The sequence below is a fragment of the Hesperophylax consimilis genome, chromosome 22, assembly GCF_061612785.1.
Source record: "Hesperophylax consimilis isolate HC1 chromosome 22, BYU_Hcon_1.0, whole genome shotgun sequence".
NCBI lineage: Eukaryota > Metazoa > Arthropoda > Insecta > Trichoptera > Limnephilidae > Hesperophylax > Hesperophylax consimilis.
In genome coordinates, this window is record NC_142857.1 from 5,737,086 (window position 1) to 5,764,863 (window position 27,778).

Below are 27,778 nucleotides of genomic sequence, written 5' to 3' on the forward strand. Positions count from 1 at the left end.
ATAACCTCAAGGGCGCCGTGCACTAACTTTGGGAGGTGTTTCTACATGATAGTACAAATAAAATAGATAATATTTTTATTCGAAATTCAAACATTTAATGTAGTTTTTCGGCAAAAAATGTAGAATTTTTTTGTATAGAACAATAAATATTCTTCTTGTAAAAAAAACAACGGAATTTGAAAAAAAAAAATTTTCTTTTTTAGTTCTACCATCATGTAGAATCACCTCCTGAAGTTAGGGCACTTTACCCCCAGACACTATGTATACACAGTGTCTGGAAACTCGTAGAATCAAATTTGGAATCTAGTTTGTGGTACACCATAGACATATGAATATTAGTAGACCTGCCCTAAGTGATTAAAAGCGTATTATCCCCACTCCCCATACCGGTTCCATTGGAGCCGGCTGTGCTCGCGTATGGCCTCAAGTGAAATTTGAAAACGTAACGTCATCATTCTTGTGCGAACTATGGTCGAGGCATCATTGGTTCATTTTACGAAATAACACGGCAAAATGTTGACTTGTACTATGAAAACTTGTAAAAATAGATGTGAAAAAGAGAATAAACCCAATTGTCGTATTACATTCCATACATAAGCATTATTTTACTTTATTTTAAGCATATTCACATCGTATAATATAGATCAGTTTTAGAAACATATACTATCACATCAAGAAACGTCTGGACGCGAAACACAAAGCTGGTTGGTTGCTGGGAAGTAAATTATGAACATTTATAAAAGTGTCTTAACTAAATACTTAAACGAAATATTCGACTCTGAAAATAGAACCGAATTTTTTTGCCGAATTTGGACTTCGCAAATTTGTTCATAACGTGGCGAGTAATTTGCGCTCCCATGTAAAAATGTCTATTCATTCAAAAGCAGATTTTACTTTTAAGAACTAAATGGTGATATTATAATGCGAGATGCCTATTTACTGTCAGATTGATTTATTGACGAATCACAGTCAGCCTTACGCCCTTCGTTCTTCAACAGTTGATTTTACCCCTCGCCATTATCTTCTCGTCTATTAATTCCTATGTCTGTGGTGTGGAATAAGGATATTTGGAGTATGTACCGAAGCAGAATGGAGTTGAGTGAATGGTACACCTTTTTTTGATTTGAGTTTGGTTTTTTAGTAAATCAAGGACGAGGAAATTTTACCTTAAATTTGAAAAAAATCAGTTGCTAGGGGTTTAATATCAGCTTTTTAATGTCTTTAAATATTTGTCATTGCGTTAACCTGGAATCAAATTTTTTTTTAACCTTCAGTTATGGAAAAAAACTAAATGATTAGATAAAAAAAAAGAAGTGTTTTTTGGGTCCTCTATGTGATGTAGATTCACCAGGTTCCCGCTTGTACTACGAATTTACGGACACCGTTTGTAATTAACCCTTTTAGTGCCATTGTTTTTTACTCATATATACTTAGAAATGCCAAAGGAATCTTTTGTTTTTGATGTCATTTACCCTTGTCTCGAAAAAAACTGTAACTTTTCCAAAAAAAATTCCAATTTTAATAATTTTTTCGGCGTTTTCTTAATAAAAACTTGTACAAGGATAATAAAATACAAAGAAAATTATGGAAATATATATTGTGAACAAAAATTATAACAAAAACTGGAATATGAAAGTTAACATGTGTGCTTTACGGCACAGACTCCATGGAGCCCCTTCCTACAGCAGGCACAAATCAAGTTGATCCTCGTCACAGCGCTGTAATCCTTGCTGCTGCACCGGTGTTACCGCACCGCACGCTTGTGGCAAATTTAGTTAGTACGCGCACGCGCGTGATGGCGGTCGTCAGCACTCTAACGGTTAATACCAAGTACTGGCATTTAAATTAGACGTTGAATTTTGTAAAAAAATAAAAATTAATTGTAACGAAATTGATTTTCAGCCCATCACTTTTGAAAAAGTACCTATTTATTTTCATACTTATCCCTGAATATATCCAACCTAAAAAAGTGTTGCCACTTTGCAGGAGGGGCAGAATAACGAGAAGTTTGACTCGCACCCTTCCAGCCCGGATGAGCTCCCCGCCTACCTGCGTGTACACAATCCGTGGTACCACGGCATGGACCTAGCCGCTTCTCTCATCCTAATACTGCTCGCCTTCACGGAGGACCCGGCAGTTCCCTTGTTCCAGGTTAGTGATCATTCATTCACTTTTTAACACTTTTTACTTTGAATTGGTACCGGACGATGATGACAATTTGAAAAAACGACAACGGCTACTATCTGATACTCGGAGGAATTAAAAAATTCATAAAAATGGACTCGCCCAAGTGTGTTTGAATTTGAGATATCTACAAAATTTACCCAAATGATAATCCACGGGTGTAATATTGAAAACATTATAAAGGAAGCAGCTACAAGCAGAATAAGAGATCAATGCATTACAGATAGACATTGCCGTGAAATAAACTAACTTTACCAACAAAATGTTTATGTATTTGTTTATTAAAGTAAAGAAAAATGGTAGAACCTGCAGACAACCCGCCTTGTGGCCGCACAGCGTGACTACTTTTTTGTAATTATTAAAGTTCTAGTAATATCAATGTATAATAATAAATAAAATCATTGCCGATTGTCAACTGTTAATCGAAATTACACTGATGTTGACGTGACACTATAACACTACGCAAAAATATTAAATAATTATCTTAAAAGTATTAGTGAATTCCGACATTGGAGAATTTGAACCATAAATAAACCACTCACTAGATTGATATTTTCGGGCTTTTTGTGTGTAGCAAATTGGTCTTCTGTTTAACCATAGATATTTCAATATTTAGAGAAATTTTATTCCTGCAACAAAAGTACGTCACACACACTCAATAAAAAAAAGGCGCGACCATGGACAGTATAATTCTCATTCGGAGCCTACTTATTAGTCTAAAATATTTAAAAAATAAAAATGTTTGAAATGTCAAAATATTACCTCACTACAGGAAACTCAGTTACATGTAAAGCATTTTTATTTTAGCAAGACAATCATTTATAAATACAGGTTAAATCATTAATGAATAAGGTAGAATGCTGGAATTCTATCTAGCATGATATAATCACAATCCAGTACCGCCTCAAAATACGCACATTCCTGGTAGGAACAGGGATGCTGTCTGAAAAAGAAAATAGATTAATTTCAGCAGTGAAGTTAAATTAAGGCTATTACAAATTAATATTAGTAAATTAGGAACAAACAAAAGACAGATTCTAACCTAATTTTTTTGTTACAAACACGTTTTTTATTTTGTGATCGAGATGTCAGGATTAAGCGTTGGCAATGCGTAATTTTGTAACAAACCACTCTGCAGTCTGCTTCCGGTTGAGAAATGAGAGCCGCAAACTGACGGAAATTTTGTTAATATCGGATAAACAATATATTAAAAACCTCCAAAACTGCACGACAACGGCGTAGTTTGAGTTCAAAATATCAAACAACCACAGATATATGAATATATAGACTAGAAATTAAAGGTGAGGGGTAAAATCAACTGTTGAAGAACGAAGGGGGTAAAGCTGACTGTGATTCGTCAATAAATCAATCTGACAGTATATAGGCATCTCGCATTATAATATCACCATTTAGTTCTTAAAAGTAAAATCTGCTTTTGAATGAATAGACATTTTTACATGGGAGCGCAAATTACTCACCACGTTATGAACAATTTGCGAAGTCCAAATTCGGCAAAAAAAAATTTCTTCTATCTTCGGAGTCGAATATTTTGTTTACGTATTTAGTTAAGACACTTTTATAAGTGTTCATAATTTACTTCCCAGTAACAACGATGCGCACACTTGAGAATCGCTACATTCGACCAGATGTATCTCGATGTGATAGTATATGTTTCTACAACTGATTCATATTATACGATGTGAATAAGCTTAAAATGATGCTTACATATGGAATGTAATACAACAATTGGGTTTATTCTCTTTTTCACATCTATTTTTACAAGTTTTCATAGCACAAGCCACTATTTTGCCGTGTTATTTCATAAAATGCCTCGACCATAGCTCGACGCTAGTTCGAACAAGAATGATGACGTCACATTCTCAAGATTCACGGGAAGCCATACGCGAGCCCAGCCGGCTCCAATGGAACCGGTTTGGGGAGTGGGGAATAATACGCTTTTAATCATTTAGGGCAGGTCTACTAATATTCATATGTCTATGCAAACAACCATAGATTTACCACTCAGCCAGTACTCAGCTATCAACAGCTTTTTCTAAAGACATTCAAAGTTTTTCATCGGTGGATGTGGTTAGTCAATAATGTGACGTCATAAACCATGGAGATTACCATGTATTTTTTTCAGTTCCAATTTTCGATCGGAGTTATACCCCCCCTGTCATCGTCTATCGAGAATGTCAGAAAAACATAACCACAAGAGTTTCTTTCCCTCACATTTTTTATTTGAAATTTAGAACACTACACAAATGTAAACAAAAATTGGGTAGGTACTATTCATATATGCCAAGTACGTGACTGAAGCTTTGACTCTGAATCAATTTGCAGTTACCAACTTAACATTTAATTGGTAGGTTTGTTTGTCATTAGAATACTGCCTTATGCATAGTTTTCTTGGTTGCAGCTTCCAGTTGGCGTTCATGGGACAGTAGAACTGTTTGCGCTCACCGTTATTGGAGTTGAACTATTTTTTAAACTACGATGGATTGGCTGGAAAACCATCCTCAAACACAAGCGCACCATGTTAAAGGTAAGTTATACGCAATTAAATAAACTCACTAATTGCAATTTTTTATTTTTTTCATTTATGTCACAACGGCTCCCAACCATTTTGAGCCAGTGACATTGTGGCATCCCCATGTATGTTGTGAGGCTGAAGGTAGTGGGGAGGGGGAGAAGACGAAGAAGAGGAAGGTGGGGGATTACCTGGCTATTCAGATCTAGTCATCAAACATGGCTAAAGTCATTTAAAGCAATGCTTTCATTCTTAATGATGGTCTTACACCCGGGTGATACTGAGAGTATCTTTCACTCTGGAACGTGCCGCATGTATACCATATATATTATTTTAATTGAATGAATTGTGAAATAATAATAATAATAATAATAATAACATGGAATTAATATAGCGCAGTTTAGTTTGTCATTTCACTTCAAGTGCGCTTAACTACTCGTATAACAAACTTAAAAAAAATATATATATTTTTTTTATTTTACCCAATACAGATCTAATATTATAACACTAAATACACTGTTTATACAAAGTGATGACAAAACTTAGAATAACAATAACAGTAGGACAGGACAAAACACGAATATTAAAACTAAAACATAACATAAAACAGGAGGCAGTTTGTGCTCAGAAATGAGAATTTTCTGAGCAGACACTTTAAAAAGGTACAATAAGGAGACAACCGAAACCAAACAATTACCGGAAGTTTTAGAATATGGCTTATTGTAAAATATTGAAAAAAAGTTAAAATTTATAAATGGTAAAATTTTTTAAATAATTTTGTTTTTAAAGCTCGTTTAAATTCAGCCAAATTCTGGAGATTAGTAAGAGCTGAGGGAAGTCTATTCCAGATGAGAGGGCCTGTTACACTAAAAGAACGATCATAGTAAACAGCTCGATTTGACCTAGAAAGTTCGATTAGACGATTACTAACATCTAGATCTGCTACACAAATTCATCAAATAAAATTTATTTATTTTTTTAATAACTGAGTATTACCTCAAATTGTAATATTTAATTCATTTTCTCACCGCACATTTTTATTGACTGCTATCTTTAGATAATGTTGGTAGTTCTTATTCGAAGTATGATACAGTTAAATATGACCGAAAGAGATAGGGTCCCATTAGCTCAGTTGGTAAAGCGGAGCCCCGGCAAGGCGAGCGTCCAGGGTTTAAGTCCTAGATGCGACAGTATTTTTTTCTGTTTCAAATTTTCGTTAAAGTATCGCTAATATTGTCTTCAATAATTAAAGAATAAAGTCTACTTCTGCACGCCAGAATTTGAAACCGCGACCTTCGGATTTCTAGTCCGAGCCCCTACCCCTCAACCACGGTGGCTAATTATTATATGAATGTGGGACTGAAGTCCTGTATGAGAGACGGCGTATGCATCTTTGTCCGGTCTCTCTTCATTTCACCTGTCAGCTGATATAATAAATTGTGTTAATTGACTATTATTCCGCCATCCCAATATCACGGCAAAACATTAATATAAAGAACCATTCTACAAAAGGCTAATACATAACACATAAAGTGTAAATTCTGATAAATAAGGCAAAATCATATTTTTTGCAAAAATATGATTTTGCCTTATTTAAAGTCTCGAATTTTGTCTCAATTCCTTTTTATTTAAGAGTGCATATTTTTTGAAAACCATGAAAAAGAAACTACTGAATATAAATATGTTTGTTTGTTTTCCAGTGTGTGACCCTGTTCATCATGGTTTTGGAGGCGTTTGTAGTGCTGATCCGCCAGTCGTCGCACTTCCGCGTGACACGCGCACTCCGTCCCATCTTCCTGGTGGACACCAAGTACTGCGGGGGCGTACGTCGTTTCATCCGCCAGATACTGCAGTCGCTGCCGCCTATACTGGATATGCTGGGTGAGTTGACAAGAACACATAATAGCCTACAACACAACTTGCGGATTCCGTCCTGGACGCAGCTATTAAAAAAGCAAAGACATCTGTGACTCTCTACTTGGACGACCTGCATCTCTTCACCTTGTTTGATCTAAGTCAATGATTTATCTTGATCTTAATGTAATATCTTGATGCAAACCATTAAGGTAAGTCTGATTATCATTCTACAGACGCCATTTGTACAGCGTCCCTGAGGTCATTTTCACAATCCAAATATAATTATACAATATAATATAAGCTCTATAAGTACTGTTAATAACCTGTTACTGGGTGAGTTGATAAATGCTTCTAGTTCCCACCAAGGCGTTGTTGGTTCAATCTCTCACCTAGCTAAGTTCTTCATCATTGCATAAGCAAAATCTTCCGCTTATAATGACGGTAGTAGGAGCTTATACCGAGAAGGCAGCGACGCATCTCGGCTTGAATTCTAACAAGTAATCTTGTCAGTTCTAGAATGGCCTTATCAATCTTATCCCCAAGACAAAAGCCCGTGGTAGTGCAGAATCGGAAGATGCCTTTCGATTACTCATCGTCCAAGGATGAAGACTCCAGTTTAAAAAAAATGATGAAAAAAATATGAAATTATCGAAAGGATTCGTCGGTCCCCAGCCAAAAAGGCGCCCACTGCTCTGGCTGTTGAACAAGAAATGGAATCGTTTCATGCTTCGATTTGAACTTCAGGTTTTTTGATTGCATTGCAGGTTTGGCAATCGATGTATTCCTAAAAATTCCATGGTAGGCAATCTAACCAATGCGCACTGGTTAATGCAAAAATGCTGGAGGTGACACACACCAAAACCATAGATATAAAATGAGTAGAAGGATCTGCACACCTTGTTACAAATCTTTTATGTAACTGTGTGCATAAACGCTAAAAAGCTGTACACAACTCTTGAATGAACTGAATTTTTGTTTGTCATCAGGCCTGCTTCTGTTCTTTGTGACTATCTACTCCCTGCTGGGATTCTACCTGTTCTCAGAGCACACAGACAGCCAGCACTTCAGCACCATCAGCGATTCCTTCGTCAGCATGTTTGTGCTGCTCACCACGGCTAAGTAAGTATTCTTCTTTCATATGGTGGGGGTCAGAAGGGAAAATCTGTCTGGGAAGATCTGCAAGTCAATCGAGGGCCTCAGGAGTAACCCTGTGTACTTCACCAATCCCGCTGGGGAATGAATGGAGCAGGCATTCGTTGACCACATGTTTGATCATCTGTATCGCACCGCATTTTCACATCGCCGACTCTTTATGTGGGCACAACGGCTGTGGGAGCACCTTATCCTATTGATGGAGGACCAGAGTTTACGTGGCAGTACTAACCCAGGTTGTCTCAGTGGGGTTAGGAACGAGATGGGTATTTCTCATATCAGGCGATTGCCGCTCAAGTTTCCACGTAAGTGTAATGCCTTCATATGCTTCTGATTATCCCCAAGTTGCAGAACTAACTTACCAATGCTGATGCTCCTGAGAAGACTTACTAGGTTAATCAACTGCATCGCAGGAAGTGTGAATATTTTCCATAAATGCCTTCAACAACTTTAAGCATGAAGTATTCTTTAACCTAACTGGATATATATTATGTATCTACATGTAACCATTTGTTTGTCCTACATTATCTTTGCAAACTATATTTTTTGTAATTTCTCTTATCACTTTTGAGTATTGTAATGTACTGGTTTTTGTACAGTTTTTGCAAAATAAAATTATTAATAATTTATCATATGAATATTGATGGCGGTATTGTAGTCAAAAGAAAGTAATTCATTAAATGTATTAGCTCGAGTAACAGGTGGTGAAAAAGAGACATTGAACAATCGGTTACACTATTTTATACTTCATACTTCTCGCTCTCTCATGTCATCTCTTTCATACTAGAGGACAAAAGAATTGGCACTGAATGCCAAATGTGGACAGGCGTCAAAGGAAAATGAAGGTGAGTGGCTTATTCTTGTTGAAAACCTGCGTCTTAACTATAAAGCAGAAATCTGATTGTATGAAGCAGCAAAAACTCTCAAACGGTCAGCTCTGTTGTCTGTGAAATTTGGCCAGATTTTCTGGTCAAAACAACTATTTTAAGGTCACAACTTGATTTGAATTAGAATGCAATGTTTTGTACATGTTTTCAGCTTTCCCGATGTGATGATGCCGTCTTATGCCAAGTCCAAGTGGTACGCCATCTTCTTCATCTCCTACATCGCCACCGTGCTATATGTGCTCATGAACTTGGTATGATCACTTTTTATGTTTTATGTCGATTGATTTTTATACTGTAATTCAATCAATTCAATCTGTAGATATTATTTAATGAACAGGCAGTGCTGTGCTAATGCTCTCATATCTAATTTCATAATAACGGCCGTTGTTCCCAACATTTCGAACGATCAATCTCAGGGTCCGATCAGCCAAGTGATTTATTCAGTAACGTTCGATTCGCCTGTTTCCAAACATCTTTACTGTTGATTATCTTAAGTGGCCATGCCAACTTTCATAGACAATAAAATGACATCAAAGTTAAAACTTTCAACGCTAAATTAACATTGACGAATTAATTATTGTATTTATTATTAATGGATATATATTTTTAAGTACTGTAATACGTAAAAAGATATTTTATATTTAAGTGTATGAAATATGTTAAAAATAAAGTATTAGCTTGACTTTAATGCCACCGTGCCTTGGGCTCGCAAATATGTTTCACTCTGTTGACACTTTTTATAAGTAGTCATTTACTGAGGCAAGCTTAATCCAGTAGTTTGGCTTCCTTAAATTGGTTGATCACTCAGTTGTCACTTTTCCGTTGGAAAGAGCATAGTTGTGCGTTTAAGCAGTGTTGAGCCAAAATTTCGGCTCAGCAGTTGATCAGTAGGATTGGAAAGAACGGCCGTAAATCAATTTTTCTTCTCTCCAAATGAGAACCCAATCGAGCTTTAAGTTGATTTATATTAGTGGCATTGATGATGTTTTGTGGAAGTTTGTTGCATGCATCCACTACTCTATTTGCAAGGAAGTGTTTCCTAGGATTGGATGCAAAAGGCATTTTGATTAAGTGTCCACATTTTTTACATTTGTGTTTTATTTATTTTTTATAATATTCATTACATTGTATGCAAGGAAGCTTTTGACTGTCCAACTAGGAAGGTTTCCCCTTTTAGGACAGTCAAATTACCAGGTTTCAAATTATCGTAGAGGAATACAGGATTTAAGAATAGAGAAAATAAGTATGTAAAAGCGAAGATACAACTAGGCTGTTGTTGTTGGTGATGAAGATTTCTTGAATACCAGGCAACTATAAAGACAAGATAAAATTTTGAAATTCTCAAGTATCAAGTTAACCCTTTCTCTTCTTTCTTTTAATGTTAGTAATTTTAATCCCTAGAGTTAATCTGTCTTCATATTGCTGGTCTTTTAAAGCTCTTGGTATTTTCGGTAATGATTTTTGAACCCTCTCTATCAGGTCTACGTATAACCTTCGCAAAATATGGACTCCACATTTGGAAATCGTATTCCAGGAGAGGTTGCACATATTTTTAACATTATGACCGATCAATTCGATTTGTTGAAACCACAAAAACGGTTCCATGATATTTCATCAAAATGAAAATTCTACACATCTTTAAAAGTGATATAGAGTCATTAAAAGTTATGAAACAAAAGCTAGGTTGAATAGTTACCTATGTAACCTAGTTTTTGTTTCATCACTTTTCATGACTTTATAACACTTTTTGTAGGTGTGTTGAATTGTCATTTTGATGACATACCCGGTCACCCACTAAAACAATGCATCTCATTAATGTAAATTGCAGATGTTGGCCGTTGTGTACGAGACGTTCACGCGCATCGAGCGCGAGAAGTACCGCCAGCTGCTGCTGCATCGGCGCCGCGCCTGCCAGCATGCCTTCCGCTTGCTGGTTTCGCGCCAGGCACCGGCCGCCGTGCGTTTCCGCCAGTTCCACGGTCTCATGCGATACTTTGCACCACACAAGAGTGAGTATTAATTTTCTCCTATTCCGCCTCACTCTTAATACGCAATATTTCACTTTCAAATAAATGGATTTAGCTTTATTAATTCAAAACATGATTTATTATGTCGGGGGAGACGGAAATATACGCACTTTTAATTTTAATTTCGTTTATTAAGTCACTTACGCGATATGTCAATTAGTATGCGGCGCCTCCGACGGCGACTATATTTATATCAAGAGTTGGATTATATTCATAATATCGTAATTCATACCTACAAAATATTTCATAGACACTGCTGCCAACCAAAAAAAAATTAGTATTGCCATATAAAATAAATAATATCATTGTGTATAATTAATCCATATTAATATGTAAGTCAATGTATTATTTATAACAAATAATCAGCATAAAATTAAATAAAATAACCCGAATAACAAATAAATAGAATAAAATGTGATTAAACGTATTCCGTTTAGGTTAGGTTAGGTTAGAACATGGAAAATAGGTATTAGAATTAAATCACAAACCAGTCTATACAAACCTAGCGTAGCCCACAAACTACTTGAAAACTGGGATAAAACTCTAAAGGGGACGCGAGCAGGCGTTATTAAAGGGGCATTTTTTTGCTATAGAAAATCACAGTCAGATTAGGTTAGGTTATATATTATATTAATTTAATATTTTCAAGATTTTATTTTCTTTAACTGAATTAGTTCGTAGGTAGGTACTGTACCTAACCCGCGCACTGGCTAGGTAAATAACTAGTTGTGGTAATTCCGGCAAATGTCACATTATTTTGTTTCTTTGAAATCTCGTGTGACATATCGCGTTAGTGACTTAATAAACGAAATTAAAATTAAAAGTGCGTTTTTTTCCGTCTCCCCCGACATAATAAATCATGTTTTAAATTAATAAAGCTAAATCCATTTATTTGAAAGTGAAATATTGCATATTTACCGTGAAGCGGAATTCGTAACCTTTACCGAGTGAGTTTATTTCTAATGGATCCGGGTTTGTGTTAATTGGAATTTAGTTGAGAATGGACGGTTACCTCGAGACAGTTTCCTCGTAGTGTAAGAATAATCTCAGCAAATTTAATGTTTTAAAGATACAATCATGTCTAATTACATCTAAAAAGGATCAAAATGACAAGCAATATCCTCGAAAAGCCTTCCATTGATATACTTGGAGTAACGAGGTCAGGCACGGTGACTACATTTAAGCCAGAGATAAATTAGCCTCTCAGAAGTTGAGCGTACTTTATTTCTGGTCTGGGGCCTCAAAAACTCTTGACTCTGCAGAAACAGGCGTTCCCTTTTATAGGTTACCCTATCTTGACCAATGATTTACAATCTTTAGAACACAGATGTCGGGTGAGAATGCTGTCTTTGTTCTACCGGTATTTCAATGGAAGACGCTCCGAGGAGCTAGCGTTACTGATCCCTTCAATACTGGTACCGTATTTTCAATAAAAAAAAAATTGTTAATTATTCCAGCTACGACCGACGTCCTATTGATGTTCAAGCAGTTAAACCCCTCCGACACGGGGGCCCTATCTCTGGATGAGTTCCTGTCGGTGTACGAGTGTGGAGCCCTTCGCTGGGCGCCCCAGCATGACCAGGCCCCATGGTACGGAGCCCTGGGGCCCGTCGAGGTGCTCGGCAGGTATTCGGCCTACATCGTCAACTGGGCGTACTTTGAATATATTGTGTGTGAGTAAAGAATTTATTGAGAAAATTAAAATGATTTGGTTTTATTTTACCATATAATACTTATGTACAAACTGATTAAATGTAAACTGTCGATTTCCCAAAAATGAATAAATAAATAAATAAATTATAGAAGTTTTGCTACAAAGCTTTGCCCGAAATTTCGATTGAAAAATATGGCATCTTGTTTTCATTTTTTGACAGTTAAATAGATGTTTTAAAGATAAATAGGAATAAATTCGGTTTATGGGAGTCACTCGAATAACTGAAATTGAACTTGATTTAGACTAATTTAGGGCTGGGGAATCCGAATCTGAAAGAATTAGGTGGGGGTCGGCACTATTAACTGAGTTATAGGGTCTTGAAGTTTCGTACGCGACACTTTGAAAACATGTTTTATTTATCAACTGTGAATTAAAAACAATCAAATTAACAACTATTTAATACTTTTGAAATTTCAGTAGTGCCAAACAAAAAAAGAAAAGTGTTGCCATATACTAATAATATTTTTTTACAAAATAGGTAAGGTTTTTAGTTCAGGTTAGAGTAGGCAGAAGAACATGGGAAAAAGGTATTAGAATTAAATCACAAACCAGTCTGAAATTTCAAAAGTATTAAACAGTTGTTAATTTGATTGTTTTTAATTCACAGTTGATAAATAAAACATGGTTTCTGTGTATCGCGTACAAAATTTCAAGACCCTATAACTCAATTAATAGTGCCGACCCCCACCTAATTCTTACAGATTCGGATTCCCCAGCCCTAAATTAGTCTTAATCAAGTTCAATTTCGCTTATTCGAGTGACTCCCCTAAACCGAATTTTACCCGATAAATAGTTTATGATGGAAATGATTTTGCGAGTCGAAAATATTATAATAATAATAATGTAGAAATTCTAGAGTTAAAAAATTTCTGATATTCACCTTCAAGTATTTGTCGCGGATTGTGAGATATGTTTCACACGCTGTTCACATCAAAATATTTATAACAAAAACTGATTTGCCATTTTTTGCAATGTTGTACCACAATAAACACCCTTTGAGGTCATGTTTTGATAGTCAATTTGAAAAGTGGAATGTTATACAAAAAATATGTACCTCGATCAATAATTTAACATTTTCTTCTAGTTGCTCTCATCATCGGCAATGGAGTTTCAATGTTAATTCGCATCACGGAAGCATCTGGAGGTCTACAGGACAGTGCCAGGCTATTCTGTGCCTCTTGGGACACATGGCTCTTCTTAATATGTAAGTGCTCTTCGTAACTTTTTAGAAAAAAAAATTGTCTAATGTCAAATATTTCTCTGGTAAATTAGTCGAATTTGTCTTTTCGGCTCTTGAAAAAAACAACACTTGATTTCAACTTAAATATCTAACGGAGACAACTATTTATGTCGGGGGTTTAGTAAACATGCAAAAAATAGGTTTTTAGGGTTTAGTTTGGGTAATTTAAATAATTTATACGTATTTCCTAACCTTCAAATGTAACTTTGGGAAAAAATGTAACCTTAATGCATCTCTACTATCTCCCACCTCACAAATAGTTATTTCTTGTTGTAATTAAGTTGAAACCAAGTGCTATTATTTTTTTGCATTTTAAGCGTGCAATGGAATTCAAAAAATTTATTCTTTCTCTAATTCCACATTCTCTATTGCGTTTATCACCCAAAACAGCCTAAATTCCATCTCCCTCAAAAATTCCATTGTACTGTCAAAACAAACTTATGCTGCAAAAATGGAACACAATTTAATTAAATTTGAACAAATGGAACATACTTCATAATTAATTTCTAGGTAAGAACTACAAATGGTACCTACTTATAATATTTTGTTTGTTTTTTTACCATGTAATTTTTTTTCGACCCCTGAATAACATTTATATATTTTTCCAGTGTTCCTGATGGAGGCTGGGCTGCGCATGATGGCGCTGGGCATGCGTCAGTACCTGGCCAGCGGTTGGAATGTTTTTGACCTGGTGGCAACCTTGCTCGGTGTGGTGGGGGCTGTTATGCTCATATTGGTGCCTGGACTCATTATCGTGGTCATACTTAGGCCGCTGAGGTAAATATTGACATTTTTTTAAATTGAATTGATAAGTACATAATCATTTTAGTTATTATTTTACTTGCTAGTCTTCTGTTCTAGTTGTCATTGAAACTTTAATTTGTCTAACAATTCATTTTAAGGTGATGCACTGCAGCGTGTAACATTTGGAATCAAACAAAATTATGCACTCCTTATGTATATGGTGATAAGGTTGAAATTCTTACTTAACATCATCCTCCTGTTTTGATTTATGTAAAAAAAAAAAAACATGTTATATTTTATTTTGTGAACTTAATTAAAATGTTTTCCGATCATTTTCTAAAGAACTTAATTTTCCACATTACACAATAAAACCATATCCAAAAAGGGGTTAGTAGGTAGGAGATTTTGCATTAAGCAATTTTTATAGGCCCGGTACTTTTATTTTCTGGGCTTATAAAAAGACTTATCACTCGATTGTTTCAAAGGCCAAGATGTGTTCTACTCGGTGACCGGACAACTCATCAAAATAAAACACACTTGTAAAAAGTACTATAAAGTTATGAAAAGTGTTGAAACAAAAACTAAGTTAAATAGGTTACATATGTAACTATTTAACCTAGTTTTTATTTTATCATTTTTCATAACTTTATAACACTTTTTATAGGTGTGTTGACTTGTCATTTTGAGGAGTTATCATGGAACCGTTCTTCTCGCAGTATTTAAATAAAGCGTCTAAAATATTTGTGATCAAATTTTCAAGCCAAAACCACATGATTTTGCATTACTTTGCACAGCATCTCCTATAGTGGATTTGTCAATTGTACAAATAATTAATGAATTTAGGTAACATAAATTTATAACATTCCCTTTTAGGCTGATGAGGCTCTACAAGCTGAAGAAGCGGTACCGTGACGTATTTGGCACGCTGGTGCTACTGTCGCCGCTCATGTCCTCGGCCGCCTGCGTCATGCTCGTCATGTACTACTTCTTCGCCATCGTGGGCATGGAGCTTTTCGCGGGATACGACATGCGCAACTGCTGCGTGTAAGTTTTTATGGTTATTTGTATACTGAATAGTCATAACCTGCTGGAGCCAGTGGTACTAAGGGAGGGATCGGCAACTAGTTTCTAGTGGGGTCTGGATGCCTAAAATAAATATTAATTTATTCAATAGTTTTTTCTCATGAAAAAATTACATAATGTACAATCAAAAATGTTAAATAATGGTTTCAAAATTATATGTATTTTATCACCGCCATCTTTATTACTACAGGCCGTGCTGTAGAAAATTCACTGATTGCATAGAGCAGTTAGAGGCGCTACTGCTTACTAATATCTCGTCGAAACTTGTTCCACTATTAGAACTCGATAAGTGATGCGTGTAGACCGGATTCGGTAGTTTTAGTTGGGAGAGTGTTGGAAGAGTTCGAGGTAAAAAAGCAGAACATATTTTTTCACTTCATGTCTCATCTAAATATAATTCATCAATGACCGACTGTTATATAATACGGACTTTTGGCAATTCAGAAGTGCCAGAAGTTTAACTGTCAGAGCATTTTCTACAGAAGAGCCTGTATTAATAAAAAAATGGCGGTGATTTTATGCATCAAACTATTAAGTACCTAAAATTTAAAATCATTCTGAATACATTTGACCTATTTAAATACACCTCCTGACATTTCGAAAATGTTCCCGGATAAATTTGTTGACGAAGAGGAGTTTCTGATGATAACAACTTAAGAGAATGAAAAAGCCATTTTATTTTTTATTTAATAATATGAACATAACAATTCACTGAAACAGTAATCAATATTAAAATTTGCATTTAAAATTATACAGAACCTATACAGAAGAATGGTATTATGCTAAACTTAATTGTTATTATTACTGAGGTATGTTATTATAGCCTTCTTGTAACTATATTCCGTGCAGTTTAACACATCTAAATGTCAATCATAAATAAACCACTCACTAGATCGATATGTTCAAGCTTTTTTTATGAATCAAATTGGTCCTAAAAAGCCATAGATATGCCAATTAGACAGTACAATTCTTATTTGGAGCCTACTTATTAAAATATTCACCAATAAAAAAGTCTGAAAGTTTATTCCATAGACTTTCAGAGTTTTTCATTGGTGGATATAGTCAGGCAATCATATCGCATCACAATATTTCGGTTCCAAATTTCACAAGTCATAGAAAAAAACCTCTAATAATTGCCAGATATAATAACAACATTCCTTAAATTCCTAATAAAATGAATTATTTTTTCCTCTAGTAACACCACAGTGGAGGACTTCTACAAGTATTCTGCCAACAGCTCTACAGCCCTGGGTTACTACTACCTGAACACCTTTGAGAACCTGCTGACCAGCGGCGTAACACTGTTTGAACTGACTGTTGTCAACAATTGGTTCATTTTGATGAACGCTTATGCCTCTGTAGCCAATCAGTGGAGCAGGATTTATTTTATGGTAAAATTTTTAAATCATTCTATTAGTTTTACTGTATTAACACACTTCATGCGGGCAAAAAACCAGGATCCCATTCGAGAAAATTGATTTGTTTTTAAACAGCTATATCTTTGAAACTAATACATACATATATTTTATTGAAATTTTTTACATAGTACTCATCACACCTTAACTATAAAATTATTGTCTGAAATTAAAGCCTACTTTTGTAATACGACTCCATAAACTGAAGTTAAAGTCAGTATTGGACCATTTATTGATGTTTCATTTGTAAAAAATTACAAAAAAACGACGTCATATGAACAAAAACATCACGTGACCTGAAATGCGCGTCACTACAGTGTTGCCAGTAGGGAGAGAAAGTATGGCAAGTGGAGAAAAGGGGCAAATATAGGGAATAAACACGCGCGAAACGTAAATGAAAAGGGCGAAAGAGCAAGCTCTCTCTCATAATGGATTTCAGGCATCGATGGAAACAAAATATAAATTTTATTGGTAGGTAGAATTATTTTATTATATTACATAATTTTTTTTTTTTAATTTTCGCAACAAATCTTTACAAAAAAAAAAAAATGGTCCGCATCTTCGGTGCGATAAGTGTAAGGATGTATTACCCGTTCTACAGGTTTAAATATAGTTTCATTTTAATAAAATATTGTTCCACACAAAAGACAAGAATTTGAAGATTAGGAAGACTTCACATTTTTCAAAACATATACATATAGTTGGAACCCTTACAAAGAGATTGATATAAAATATTTATATGAAATTATTGGATAACAATGCCTTTTCCGCCATTCAAGAAGGACCGGTGTAAAATGTAGAACTACCCTTCCCGCCGGAAGTGTCTTAATATTTCAATTTTTTTTTTTTTTTATTTTTTTTTTTTTTTATTTATTATAAATTTTTAAAGATACAGGTATATGCAGTCCCACAAAGCTGTCACACATGACGGCTTGTCTGTAGGTTCTACAAATAATATGTATAAACATTTTTAATTTTTAATACATGTATGACACAAAATTATACAATAAACAATATCACAAAATAATATATATCAAAGTACCTACCTATAAACAAATTATTTAGGCAGGTACGTTGAGATGTTCAGGAATACATCAATAATAATGTTCAGAGATACATTGATTCGTCGCTTATTAGCCAACGCTTAGGACGGGTTGTTTCGGAGAATTTGAATAATTCATCAAATTTCAACGTTCGTTTTCGGGTTCTGTGGAAGTCCTATTCAAGTTCTGTTATTATATCATTATAGACTAGTTGCTTGACAAAACTGAAATAAAAACAGAACTTCAAAAAATCTTTCACAGAACTTGAAAATGAACTTTGAAATTTGATGAATTGTTCAAATTCTCCGAAACAACCCGTCCTTAGTGTTTTTGGGGCAGGGTCTCTCATTATTCTGAGGTTTAAAAGAATTATTAAATTTATTGAAAATCTCTGGTATTAAATATTTAAGCGTTCGGCTTCCATACTTATTTGTTACTCTTGGAATAATGAGGCCCTTATTTTCAGTGAATCTTGTTGTGTGATTATGCACCGGTTGCTTTTTATATTTGCTATCTCCCTCATTATCCATTATAATAATGTACCAAAGAAGACCCTTTATTGGAAGTAGGCCCTCAGAACCATACAGTAGTTTTAGATTACTTCTTTGTCTGTAGATATTCGGTGGTACAATTTTTTTTATTATAGCAATTTGTAAGTTTTGTATATATTTAATATAAATATTGCTTGAGTGCCCCCAAGTTCGTATGCCATATCTGAGTATGGATTCGACCATAGAAAAATAAATTATTTTAAGAGTACAATGAGGCAAAACGAATTTCAGTTTATAAAAATTACTTGCAAAAGATCGGAGCTGGTTACAGATTTTAGCCACTTGTTTATTCCATTTAAATTTATTGTCTACTATTAGTCCCAGATAAGAATATTCGTTAGTAAAGTCAATTGTTTCACAGTGGCAAATATTTTCAATTTTTCTATGAATACATTCAGAATTATGAGCAATTATTTTGGGTATATTCCATATTCCCAGGCTTGGTGATTTTACATACATACATTTTGTTTTTTTAACATTAATAATTAAACCAACATCATGAGCCCATTTAAGTAGCTCGTTAAAGTCACTTTGCAATTGTTGAATAGCTATGATAGGATTTTCATTGGATACTACAAGTGCAGTATCGTCAGCAAAAATGAATCTAAAGGCCTTTTTAAAGAGTTTTGACATAACAATAACATATATAATGTACAATTTTGGACCTAAAATTGATCCTTGCGGTACTCCTGATTTAATATGTCTTCCTTTACTCATATCATTTAAAATCTTTACGTTCATTTTTCTATTAGTTAAGTAGTTTTTAAAGAATGAGAGGAGTTTACCCCGGATTCCAATGTTTTCAAGAACCTTAATTAATTGTATATGGCTGAGAGTGTCAAAAGCTTTTGAGTAGTCAATAAAAAGCACCAGTACATGTTTTTTAGAATTAAGTTGAGAATTTATAAAATCAGAAAATTTTTCCAGCAATTTATCACAACTTTTTTTTTTCTGGAACCCGTACTGGCATTCATCTATAATATTCAAATTATTCAAATATTTATCTAAATTTATCGAAATATATTTTTCTAAAATTTTTTCTAGTGCCGGGAGAATAGAAATTGGCCTGTAATTGTTAATTTCGGAGTGATCTCCATTTTTGAAAATAGGTCTTACAATGCTATTTTTTAATTCATCGGGGATGAGGCTGGTATCGATTATTCTGTTGATAAAGTGAGCAATAACAGGGCTAAGTAATTTGACATGTTTTTTTAAATCAAACATACGAATTAGATCTATGCCCGGTGACTTTGAATTTTTCATACCTCCGATAATATATTCAATTTGCTTAGCATTAGCTCTAGGTAAGTACATTGAATGCGGTAGGGATTCTTGCAAGTGATTAGACGCACGGAAATCACATTCATGTAACAACTTATTAACTCCTTCATCAAAAAAGTTAGCAAAATTTTCTGCCACTGCATTAGAAGATTGTGACTTTAGGAAATATTTAGATAAGACTTCATCGCAACCAGATTTATTTTTCCTACCCAAAATTGTATTAATTTCATTCCATGTTTTTTTAATGTTCTTGAAACAGTGATTAAATTTGTTATTATAGTATGCCTTTTTTGTGTTTAATATTTGTTTATTAAGTTTATTTCTATATTTTTTGAAAGAGATTTCATATTTTTTATTATTAGGCGTGTTTTTCCACTTTTTCCACATGGCATCTCGTATTAGAATACTTTCAGCGAGACTGTCATTCATCCAAGTTTTTTGGTTATTTCGAAATTTTTTTGTTTTTAATTTTGTAAAGGTACTTTTTTCATAAATATTTTTAAAAATCGATTTTAATTCTGCATAAATAATGTTTGGTTCAGACAATTTTAACATTGCATTCCAATCGGTGATTTCGATCAATAAATCAATCCTTTTGTCCGATAGTGCAGTGTAATACTCTTGGTGCGATTTGTCGACGGTACATTTATCATTGTAACAGAAGTTAATACTAGCTGCAGTTAGGTAGTGGTCAGCTATTATTGAATCGCATACGCATGAACTGATTTCGGTCGTCTCCTTCACTCTTACATAGATATGGTCTAAACATGAAGCTGTTACATAGTTAGTCAATATCGCTTCTCTAGTCACATCATTTATACATCTGGTCATTCCAAAATGAGACATGAGGTTTTCATATTGCATAGTTATGGGTTCGTGTACATTTAATAAGTTAATATTCGTATCACCTAGAACCAATACGGATTCTTTTATATCAATATTTCCCAATATTGTCTCCAGCTCATCAAGAAATAATTTTTTTTTTGTATTAGGCGGTCTATATATTGCTAAAAGATGTAAGCGAATATGTTTGTTTACTGAAATGGTTCCGTAAATGCATTCAAAATTATTAGTCATTATATTTATTTTTTCAAATGTAAGGTGATCTTTCACGTAAACAATAATACCGCCACCCGATCTTTTTGTTCGACAAAAATGGTACGAATTAAATCCCGGTAATTTATAAAGATTTATATTATTTTCATTAATAGACGTTTCGCATAGTCGAAATTAAGTCGAAATTAAGTCAAAGAGCTAGAAACAATTAATAGTAAAGTGTCCCAATATTTAGATAAAGATCGTATATTTAAGTTGAGGGCAGTTATTTTATTATTTCCTAACACATGTTTTTTTGTAGCCCAGTTTTCAAAAATTGACGTGCGTTCATAATCTATTTCTGCTGTATCAAAATCACAGTTCAAGTCACCCATATAGAATAATATTTTAATTGGCAGCAATAATATATAAACATGTATTGGGATTTATAAATATAAATACGATAGATACATAACAATATAGCAGTAAGTATTTCCGATATGTTCCAGGTTAGATTATAGTTTTGTACAGAACAAGGTAGGTTTACTAATTGGCACCAATAATTACATATTGAACTTTTTCTACACATACGAATACACGAAGAGTGCGCGAACATCAATATAATCATAGATTTCAGTATACTAGCGTTTAACACTGTGGCAATGGGATAATGCATTGTAACATAAATGACAAAAATTTTCGGCAAGGATATGAAATATTTATGTCTCAATAAATTATATACATTACGATGCATAAATGAAAGTGATAATATGAAGTTAAAAAATGAAAAAATTGTGATTAGCATTGTAATTGTTTTTTAGAATTATAATACATACCTAATCATAGTCTATACGACTTTGAGCGATATGCATCATCTTTTTGTAGTAAGAACAATTAGTATTATTAGCTTTGTGATTGGTATTTAGGGTCATCTTGAATAAGGTGTTCTGATGTGCACAGTTACTACATTTTTCTTCAGTGTTTTTGTTAGGGCATTCCTTCCATTCGTGATCTTTTGCGCAATGTAAACACGTCGCACGTTTGTCCTTATTAAAACATTTTAATGCAGTGTGACCAAATTTGAGACAATGGTAGCATTGCGTCAAGGGGCTGGCATCTTCCACTCGTACTCTGCTAAAACCAATGTTAATTTTTTCCTTTTCCATGAGGTAAGACCTTACTGCTCCGCTGGTTTCAAATATATAATTAGTGAGTCCATTTTGGTTTTTTGGTTTAAACATTTTTATTAGTTTAATCGTGTTTTTAGTATCGCTATTCATGATATCTTTTATTCCATCGTTTTGTGTTTTTATTGCCTCAATTATGTCCTCTTCAGTTAAATCTACTTGAAGATTTCTTATGAATATTTTTGGATTTTTCTTTCTTAATTCCTCTGCAACCATGTTTTTTTTAAGGGTTTTATTGATTTCATCTGTCAATTTCTCTGCATGTTCTTTTGAAGGACAAGATATAATTAATTTATTTTGCGAGGCTTTTCGTATTCCGTTCACTGCGATACCCAAGTTTGCTATTTTAATTTTCTTTCCGATTTGTTCTTTAATAGCATCCGATGTCATGTTCGAATCTTCACCTTTGATGATCAATGAGAATTTGGATTCCGGGATTACTTTGAGACAACTTGCGTATGTTTTTTTTTCAAAATTGCTCGTATTCTCGATTTTTTTTTCTAATTTTTCAATTAGTTTTGACTGGAGACAAACAATCTCGTTTTGAAAAGATATTTTTTCCTGAGTCCATTTTTCTTCTAATAGTTTTATATTTAATTCCAGATTATTTTTAGCTTTCGAGTCCTTTACCGTAGAAATATTTGAAATTTCTAATTTTATGTTTTCTATTATCGACAGCACGTCCATAATGGGTTAAGCTTGTGACCGCCTCGCGGAACACCTCGCTCCCGGCAAAACTTAGATAAATGTGACAATTCTCTAATAATGTATTGTCTTTCTATAAACACGTCTACACACTACCACGGTAGAATGACGAATGAAACCTATAACGGAATGTTCCTTCAACAGAAACAAACTTCCCAACAAGATATGCTTGGTGTAACTCTAAGTGACCAGCTCATGCACGGGGTTAATAGGTTATCCAGTCAGAAGCTGGGTGTACTGTACAGGGTCTGCAGATACTTGTAAACAACTGCTGACCCTGTACAAATTGCAAGTGCGCCCCACTTGTAATTTCGCGGCCACCCAAAATACTTGACTCTGCGAAAAAATGGGCGGTCAATTTGATAGATTCCTCTATCTTAACAAACGGATTGCAATCTTCATGTTCTACCACTATTTCAATGGAAGATGCTCCGATAAACTACCGTCACCAGGAAACACGCCAAACGCGCACGCAACATTTGTACACGGTCGACATTTGTCACATTAGAATTGGTTGTTTCAATGACTTGTTCTTGAGTTGAACACAATCTGCCGGCCTCTATGTTTTCTCCCTCCCTTCACTCCTCCATCTCCTCATAAATGCCCTCCACACAGTATCCTCAAAGTTGACAGACCCTGGAAATTATTTTGTTCAGGGCCTCCTGTTTAGAGTTAATGTAAAAAAATAAATATTAATTATCGTTTTATTTAACTTTCAGGTATTTTATCTTTTTACAATGGTGGTACTTACCATTGTAGTGGCGAGCGTGTTGGAAGCTTTCAGATTCCGTATACATTACAAAAGGAGTACCAGTAAAAGAGACGGTAAGTTATAGCACACCGATTCTTTTACCTTCTCATTACATACATATAAATGTTAGGAGAAGAAGTTAAAAGAACTATATTACGAACAGCTACACTTGTACGCTATTAACCCTTCAGGCCTCTGGCATATTGAGTGTTATTTTTCTTAAAGATGCTGTCAGAAAGTCGGAGAATTTGTGTGTATTTCCAAATAAATGGGATATTTCGGAATGTATCCGAAAAATAAAAAACTGTTATTCGAAAACAAAAATTTAATTTAAAATGAACTATTAAAATTTTTAAATCAAATATAAAATGGCTCACCTTACGTTTTTTCGTCTAAACACTGAACTAAAATTACTGATGATGAAAAAAAACCACATATTTTATTAGATAAATGTATTATGAATATTACTGCCACTTCACTTTTTTGTCGTTTCATATAAAAATAATTAATAAAAAATTCACAAAGTTTCATAAATTTCTTTCAAATTGTGTTCGGAACCTTTGGTTTCATAGAGGCGTACATTTTAATTATTCTGTGCTTACTTCTATATTTGAATATACAGCTTTGTATTTTTTATTTTTAACACCGTTTAGTTCATATTTTTAACTATGACGGTAAGGATTAATTAATACAACGATTTCTATGAGACCATATGAGCTGTTCCTAAAAGCGAACAAATTGACACTACGGGTAATAACTGTTTGTTCCCAAAACAGAACCAATTAGTTAGGAGTAATCAAAATGTTTTTCTAGTAATAATGAGTCTCATTTCTTTTACAGAGGAGAAGTTACTTCATGAAGAGGTCCACGTCAGTTGGGAAGAGGCCCAGCAGCTTGGTATAGACGGAACTATGGCTGATCAAATCAGGCCTCACCTAACACCTGGGGTCAGTTATTTTATATTTCCACAGACACCTCGCAAGAGTTCCTAGCTGGATTGAGAGCAGAAATTTATCCACTCGAGCGATAGGATTTTTAAAATAAAAATGCCTTGCGCGATAGACATTTTATGGGCGTTCAGTTTTGGATTCGGCCGCTCTCAGTTGAAATATTGTGCTTTCGAACATTAATACGGAAACATATAAACTGCTTACCGTGGTTTAAAGTCAACAAATTCACGTATATTTCATCGTTTATCCCATATTTTAAGTTTAGTTTAAAAATCGTAAAATTTATAAACGCTTATATTCTATTTTATTTGGGGCAATACTGAATATCGCTGTTTTCATTTATTGTCTATGGTATCTGTTTTTTTTAATGTGTTGACGCTTGAGTAGATAAAGTTTGCTTGTTTTGATTTAATTAAATGAGTTTTTTTTAAAACCTTCTTGCTGCCATTGATTAATCTAATTTTGCTTTCGTATATCCACTTGAGCGATTGGTTGTATATATGTATATAGGTACATTTACCATATTATTTAATTAATATCATTCCTCAAAATATTAATACGGAAACATATGAAACTGCTTACTGCGGTTTAAAGCCAATGAATCCACCTAGTTTTCGCCATTTATCGCTTATTTTTAGGTTCTATAAATTCGACACATTAGGACAAGAGATCACTCAAAACGTTTTTGCAAATTTGCCATAATATGCCAAAAATCGTTCGAGTGGATATCTCGATTATGCCTCATAACATGTTAAAAGAATAGGTTAGGTTCTTTTTCCATTTGTCCGGTCACTGTTTTTTTTTCACGGAACCCAATGTAGTTATAGTACAATCATTAACACAATTTCATTATTGCTGTATTTAGATAACAATGACTTTCATCGGATCCCGTCCGAGAACACGAGAAGTCCTCCAGAGAAGAATGTACACGCACGAGATACAGAAATGGCTTGAGGAAGCGGCCCTCGAGGAAAAGGACGGCACTCCTTCCGCTAACACCAACGTAGAACCTCCAGAAGACAATATCACCAGCGACCGAAGACTAATCTAGACTAATACGCATTGAAACAAACAAATTCTTGATATTCAGTTCTGATACAGAATTGTTCTGGACGTTCGACAGAAGACTTAACCTTCTTAATGTCATCAGTAATTATGTCCCGTGTCATTTGACCGAATGTTTGTATTTCAAATGTGAAACAGCCGTGCTATGGACAAGTAATGATACAATTGTGTTCTGATTATACAATTCTACACAGATGTGTTCTGTAAGTTCATTATTGATGTAACTTGTGACAGAAGACTAATTTAAACTAAACCTTTTCAACGTCAACAGTAATTAAATCACATCACTATTATTCATTTGACTGACCATGAACATTGTATTCCAAATTGATAAGTACATAGTACATAACGGTGTTCTGAATATACGGTTGCGTTCTGGATATACAGTTCTATGTAATACAGCTGTGTTTAAGTGCAGTATTGATGCAGCCATATTCTGAATATGCAGATTTATACGGACGTGTTACGAACAAGTAGTACACATTGATGTTTTCACAATTTTTAATTCTGATACAGCCATGTTCAGTATTCATACAGCTGTGTTCTGATTTGATTCTGCTGTGTAGAAAGAATTAATTCTTGACTGTGTAATTTTGCTTTGTTTTCTTTCGGACGTGTCCGTATTTTATTAGCGCATGGTAAACGAACTTGCCAATTTTATAGTTTGATGACAATCAGAATCTAATGAAGTGTTCCCATGTGATAAATCTGGTAAATTCATAGTAATATCTGTACACGAGAAGCAAATGGATGCTACACCAAAACACGAAATGTTCAGGAGAGCCGAAAACCTTTATGATTTTAGCAAACCTCTTGATATTTTCACAGATACTTTAATTTATAATTGAAAAAAACAATATTTCTTTCAATCATCAATTAAAATCTTTGTGGACAAAACGAGAGACTTGACTCACTCCTGAAGATTTTGTGTTTTGGAGTTGCATCGGTATGCTTCTCAGGTACAGATATAAGTGTGTACATAATTCGGAAATTTATTCAGGTAATGCTAACTTGAGATTCAATTCTTATAATTTATAACTCGAAACTCATTTTAATTATAATTTAATACCCCTGTAAATTATTTAAATGTTATTTATTTATTTCACAAAAAATTTATTGACTTTTGAGGACTTTTTTCACAAAGTATTATTATTAATATATACACAGCTTCTTTAGGGAGCCACTTCTCGAGAGATCTCTATATAATTAACTCTGCCTTTTGTGCACTTTTAGAGTAGGCAGGGAGGATAGTGTGCCTGACACATCATGTACAAATAACCGTTTGTGGAAAAGGTCCTAAATTTTGCTGTTAAATAATATATCATACATATTCTATATAAGTTAAAATTGAAATAAATAATATTCGATCACCTCGACAATAAGCAATGACATTATCTATGTATTGAATGTGTGAGATATTATACTAAAAAAGTTGTATACTTGACTATTAATGAATTAATTAGCATTGTTTATCACCATATTTTCAAAATGCCAACATATGTAATTTTTATTTATTCTTTCTCGATATGTTTTCATTTCAGCCATTTAACATTTCGGATCATTTTAATCTCAGTTAATTAATGTTCCGGTTAAATAACCGGAATTATAATTAACCGAAACATTAATTAACTGAAATATTAATTAACCGAAACATTAATTAATTAACTAATGCATTAATTAATATTTCAATTAATTGATATTTTGGCTAATGACTTTTGCATGATTAACGCTCTATTGTTTACCTATTTTTTATTTATTTATAATATGAACATGTTTTACAATTTGTAATTTTGAGATTATTTACAATTTTTTTTAATCCATAATATTTTATAAAATATTCATTTCTAGTGGTGAGCAACTTTAACAATAAAACAATATGTATTGTGTGAATCTTGTTAATGTCATATTTTAATTAAATTGTTATTAAATTCATATTAATTTAAATTTATATAATGCTTTACCTTCAAATAATTCCTTTATATTGTTATTACTGTGTATTTGTTTTTATTTCTTCATTAATTCTAGTTAATAACTAATAATTTATAAACATATTAGTAATTTGTTGGTTTGTTAGTCAACTATAAAAATATTTAATTTTAGGCGTAATATGTTATATCTTCATTTATTTAAGAAAAGTAATTAATTTATCGCTTGCTTTATTTTAAAGAATATTTTCCATAAGATTTCAATAGATAGTTTAATATTCTTGAATAGTTTCAATTATAGGTCGCGCAATTAGGGTTAACCCAAACAGTAAAAACTTACCGTCTTACTAATTAGATTCTTACACGCCAGTTCAATGTTGGTGTGGTAAAGCCGGCCTTGAGCCTGGTTTAAAATCGTTTTAACCAAACTAACACCAATAAGTCAAGTTTTT

General features: G+C 33.8%; 1 protein-coding gene across 1 annotated transcript in view; it reads left to right on the top strand.

Moving 5' to 3' along the window:
* Window positions 1–26,930, top strand: part of LOC149412743 (two pore calcium channel protein 1-like) — a 54,935-nt gene extending 28,005 nt beyond the window's left edge. The window contains exons 3-16 of the mRNA XM_089644927.1: window positions 1,987–2,151; window positions 4,604–4,729; window positions 6,415–6,595; window positions 7,558–7,690; window positions 8,762–8,861; window positions 10,439–10,619; window positions 12,095–12,310; window positions 13,436–13,555; window positions 14,200–14,368; window positions 15,209–15,379; window positions 16,614–16,809; window positions 23,355–23,460; window positions 24,227–24,333; window positions 25,202–26,930. Of these exons, the coding sequence (XP_089501053.1) occupies window positions 1,987–2,151; window positions 4,604–4,729; window positions 6,415–6,595; window positions 7,558–7,690; window positions 8,762–8,861; window positions 10,439–10,619; window positions 12,095–12,310; window positions 13,436–13,555; window positions 14,200–14,368; window positions 15,209–15,379; window positions 16,614–16,809; window positions 23,355–23,460; window positions 24,227–24,333; window positions 25,202–25,387 (2,157 nt within the window). The 3' untranslated portion in view covers window positions 25,388–26,930. The remainder of the gene's footprint in view (window positions 1–1,986; window positions 2,152–4,603; window positions 4,730–6,414; window positions 6,596–7,557; window positions 7,691–8,761; window positions 8,862–10,438; window positions 10,620–12,094; window positions 12,311–13,435; window positions 13,556–14,199; window positions 14,369–15,208; window positions 15,380–16,613; window positions 16,810–23,354; window positions 23,461–24,226; window positions 24,334–25,201) is intronic.
* The last annotated feature ends 848 nt before the right edge of the window (window positions 26,931–27,778 follow it).